At 38.6% G+C, this 4,519-nt stretch overlaps 1 protein-coding gene across 1 annotated transcript; it reads left to right on the forward strand.

Annotated features, from left to right (window-relative positions):
• Positions 1-2,093: 2,093 nt before the first annotated feature.
• LOC132309186 (uncharacterized) lies at positions 2,094-4,027 on the forward strand. The gene is made up of 3 exons (XM_059807517.1): positions 2,094-2,283; positions 2,610-2,954; positions 3,045-4,027. The coding sequence occupies exons 1-3, from the start codon at positions 2,094-2,096 to the stop codon at positions 4,025-4,027; spliced, it is 1,518 nt and encodes a 505-aa protein (XP_059663500.1).
• The last annotated feature ends 492 nt before the right edge of the window (positions 4,028-4,519 follow it).

The following is a 4,519-nucleotide window of genomic DNA, read 5'->3' on the forward strand; positions in this document are numbered from 1 at the left end:
AACTTGGCAAGAGTATGGAAGATGTTATTCCTACTGATGTAGCAATTTGTAGTTTCAATGAAGGCTCTACTAGCACTAAAGTATCCTTCCCTTAGAAGTAGAAGTTGGAGGTAGGACATCTTTTGCGGCATTCTTTATTATTGAATCCACGGATTCCTATAATTTGTTATTAGGCCGAGATTGGATTCATCCAAATATGTGCATCCCATCATCATTACACCAGATGCTGATTTTTTGGATAGAGATAAGGTGAAAATAGTAAATGCCGATGATAAGCCATTTGTGGCAAAAGTGTATTCGGCAGATGCTGTTTTGTATGACGAAGAATGTATTCCTATTCGGTTTGTGGGAACAGGAGCCGATGGAAGACCAACCTCAGCATCCATGAGAAGAAGTCTTGCCGATCGTGAAATCGGCGAATTATAGTAGGAGAATTCCAGGCCAAAGGTAGAACTCCCTCGGCTTGCTATAATTGAAGAAGTTGTTGATGGAAGCGAAACTTGAAAGGGAAGCTGCTCGACAGCAGGCCTTTAGGGTTGCTTGCATTAGGCTACAAGCATACATAGCCGAAAAATGGCTAGAAAAAGAAACAATAATAGAGCCAGGACCATCGGTTAATCTTACTAAGATCGATCGGTTCAGTAATGAAAAGTTGGATGCAATTCAGTTGGAAGACTTGGAATTAGCACCAGCTAAGCTCGATGATCTTAAAGCAGAAACTCAGGATCCATTAAAGGAGGTGAATTTAGGCACTGACACAGAGCCTAGACCAACTTATATCAGTGCACTGTTAGAACCAAAATTACAAGCTGAGGTTATCGACATGTTGAAACAATACAGTGACTGTTTTGCTTAGAATTATGAGGAAATGCCGGGTTTATCCAGAGATTTGGTGGAACATCGACTGCCCATTAAAGATGGCTACAAGCCATATAAACAGCCACCTCGTTGAATGTCTCAAGAGGTGGTAGACAAAGTCAAGGTGGAAATCGAATGATTATTGGATGCTGGCTTCATTCAAGGTGTGTTGAATGGTTATCAAATGTAGTCCCTGTTATCAAGAAGAATGGAAAATTACGTATATGTGTTGATTTTCGAAACATTAACTTAGCAACTCCAAAAGATGAGTATCCAATGCCGATAGCCGATCAGCTGATTGATGCGGCTGCAAAGCACCAAATTATGTCTTTTATGGATGGACACTCAGGCTATATTCAGATTTATATAGCCGAGGAGGATATTCCAAAAACAGCTTTTAGGTGTCCCGGATCGATTGGAACTTTTGAATGGGTGGTAATGCCTTTTGGGTTGAAGAATGCTGGTGCCACATATCAGCAGGCTATGAATTCTATTTTCCATGATATGCTCAGTAAGTTTATGGAGGTATATATTGATGATGTGGTGGTAAAATTAGTAACGAAGAAAGAGCACTTAGTCCACCTCAAAGCATCTTTTGAGAGGATGATGGCTCATAAGCTAAAAATGAATCCAATAAAGTGTGCTTTTGGAGTATCGGTAGGAAACTTTTTGGGTTTCTTGGTTCATCAAAGGGGTATAGAGATCGATAGAAATAAAGCTAAGGCAATTATTGATGCTAGTGCGCTGAGAAGCAAGAAACAATTGCAGAGGTTACTTGGGCAAGTGAATTATCTTAGGAGATTTATTGCTAATATAGCTGGAAAATTACATGTGTTTTCCCCGCTACTCAAGTTGAAGCCGATGGAAGAATTCAAATGGGATGATACACATCAAAGGGCATTTGACCAGATTAAGAAATACCTGTCGAGTCCTCCTGTCATGATGCCACCAAGGAAGAAATGGCCGATGAAGAATCCATTGGAGCTATGTTAGCACAAGAGAATGAAGCAGGAAGTAAACAAGCAATATATTATCTCAGTCGAGTTTTAACTCCAGTCGAGTGTAGATATACACCGATTAAGAAATTATGTTTGACTTTATATTTTGCAGTAATGAAATTAAGAGTCTATATGTTGCCTATTTTGGATTATATTGTTTGCTAAACCGATCTTATAAAATTTATGCTATCAAGGCCATTAATCACAGGCCGGATTGGCAAGTGGGCTTTGGTACTAATGGAGTTCAACTTTGTATATGTTCCACAAAAGGCAATGAAGGGAAGAGCATTGGTAGATTTTCTTGCCGATCATACCTCGCCTGAAATTGAGTCACAAGTATATGATGAGCTTGACTCGACATCCATATTCATGACTCCATGGACTTTAATGTTCGATGGGTCAAGTACCAATGAAGGCTCGGGAACTGGTATAGTTATAATATCCCCAACAGGGAATCAAATTTTGTTTCCTTCTTTTTGGATTTAAGGTGTTCAAATAATCAAGCCGAATATAAAGCATTAATTATCGGCTTGGAAATCCTACTAGAAATGGCAGTTAAAGACGTCCACATTGTAAGAGATTCAAGTTTGGTGATTAATCAAATCTCAGAAGACTTTAGATGTTTGAATTGGCAATTAAGACTATTTCATTCATTGGCAACCTAATTGGTCAACCAATTTCACAATGTGACTTTGGAATACAGACCAAGGGCCATGAATAAAATAGCTAATGATTTAGTACAGACTACTTCAGGAGTCAGGGTGCCGAGTGGAATGAAGGAGAGGATAATGAAGATTACACGCCGATCTCTTCCATCAGCTAAAGCAAGAAATCAAATTATGGAAGAATTTTTTGCCACTGATGTTGCCGAGTTGGATGATGATGATTGGCGAATCCCTTACATCCTGTTCTTGCAACATCCAACTCCGGAAGTCGATAGAAAAATAAAAAGAAGTGCAGTCAATTATGTTCTTATGGATGGAGATCTTTATAGGAGATTGGTTGATGATGGATTATTATTTCAGTGTATTAGCAAGTTTGAAGGTTTAAAGATTATGGCAGAAGTGCATGAAGGAATATGTGGAACTCATCAAGCTGGCATCAAAATGAGATGGTTGATATGCCGATATGGATATTATTGGCCTGGAATGAGAAAAGATTGTATGACCTATGCCAAGGGTTGTACAGATTGTCAAAAGCACGTTCCAGTGCAGTGGGTTCCAGCAATAGAGATGCAATTGTTGGTTAAACCGTGGCCTTTTAGAGGTTGGGCCATGGACTTAATCGGCAAGATTAATCCTCCATCTTCAAAGGGTCATCATTGGGTAATTTTAGCCACCGTTTATTTCACTAAATGGGTAGAAGCCGAGGAATATGTCTCAGTAACTCATAACACGGTGATACAGTTTTTGGAGCAACATATCTTTCACCGATTTGGTTTAGTAGAAACAATTGTTGCCGATAATAGATCTGTGTTTCGAGCAAATGAAGTATTACAACTCGGCCATGATATGCAAGTGAAAATGGTGAATTTAACACCCTATTATGCTCAAGGGAATGGCCAAGTAGAGGCTTCAAATAAAGTTGTTATTGAAATTATTGAGAAAATAATAAAAGATAAGCCAAGGCGTTGCCATGAAACCCTTTCAGAAGCTTTGTGGGCTTACAGAAATTCGAAGCGAATAAGTACAGGGACAACTCCTTATAGGTTTACATTTGACCACGATGCTGTGTTACCAATGGAGTTAAATGTAAAATCGGTAAGAGTAGCTTTACAACACAATCTTATACCTGCCGATTACAACGAAGCTATGCTTGCCGAGTTAAAAGATTTAGATGAAGTCCAAAAACTTGCTTTAGACCACCTTATGGTTCATAAAGCAAAAGTAATGAGGGCTTACAACAAAAGAGTGAAGTTCAAGTTATTTGCAGAGAGTGATATGGTTTGGCAAACAATTCTTTCACTTGGGAAGGTGGATAGAGTTTATGGCAAGTGGTTACTTACTTGGAAGGGTCCATATTTGGTTCATCAAGTATTGCATGGAGGCGCTTACAGGTTAAAAGATCTAGATGGTGAAATCTATGAGAGACCAATAAATGGAAGGTACCTGAAGAAATATAATCCAACTATTTTTGAACTTATGGAGGAAAAGAAAACCTCCACTAAGTAAAAATAGATTGGATTGTATTGTTTCGTTTTTATGTAAGTTGTTTTGAAGCTATAAATCAGAATAAAGATATAGCAAAATAAAGTTCCAGAGGTCATTATAGCAAATACTGTTCAAAACATCAAATCATGCCCCATGAAAAGTAAGATTGTTCAAAACCATATTACAGACCATTGTAAATAGAGAGAGATAATTGTTCAAAGTTGGGTAAAGTTTGTGTAAAAATCTTCAAATTTGGCCTTGAAATCTGCCCAGGAGGTGGTGGTTTGTTAGAGCTTGGCCTCCGCTTGTTTTTTAGATCGCTCCAACTGAGGCAATTGGGTCTGCAGCGCTTGAATTTGGGAGTAGCAGTTTCAGCTTGGATTTTTAATTTCATCACTTTATTATTAAGCTGGGTTTTTTCTAGTTGTAACTGAGCAAGCTTGGCTAGAAGTCTCTTCTCTCGGGTTTCTAACTCGGCAGCTTCTTTCTTCAAAGATGAGTGGAGTTCTTTGC

Source organism: Cornus florida, unplaced genomic scaffold (genome assembly GCF_030987335.1).
Source record: "Cornus florida cultivar Cherokee Brave unplaced genomic scaffold, ASM3098733v1 CherokeeBrave_3.0.0_Hap2_Chr05, whole genome shotgun sequence".
NCBI classification, from domain to species: domain Eukaryota; kingdom Viridiplantae; phylum Streptophyta; class Magnoliopsida; order Cornales; family Cornaceae; genus Cornus; species Cornus florida.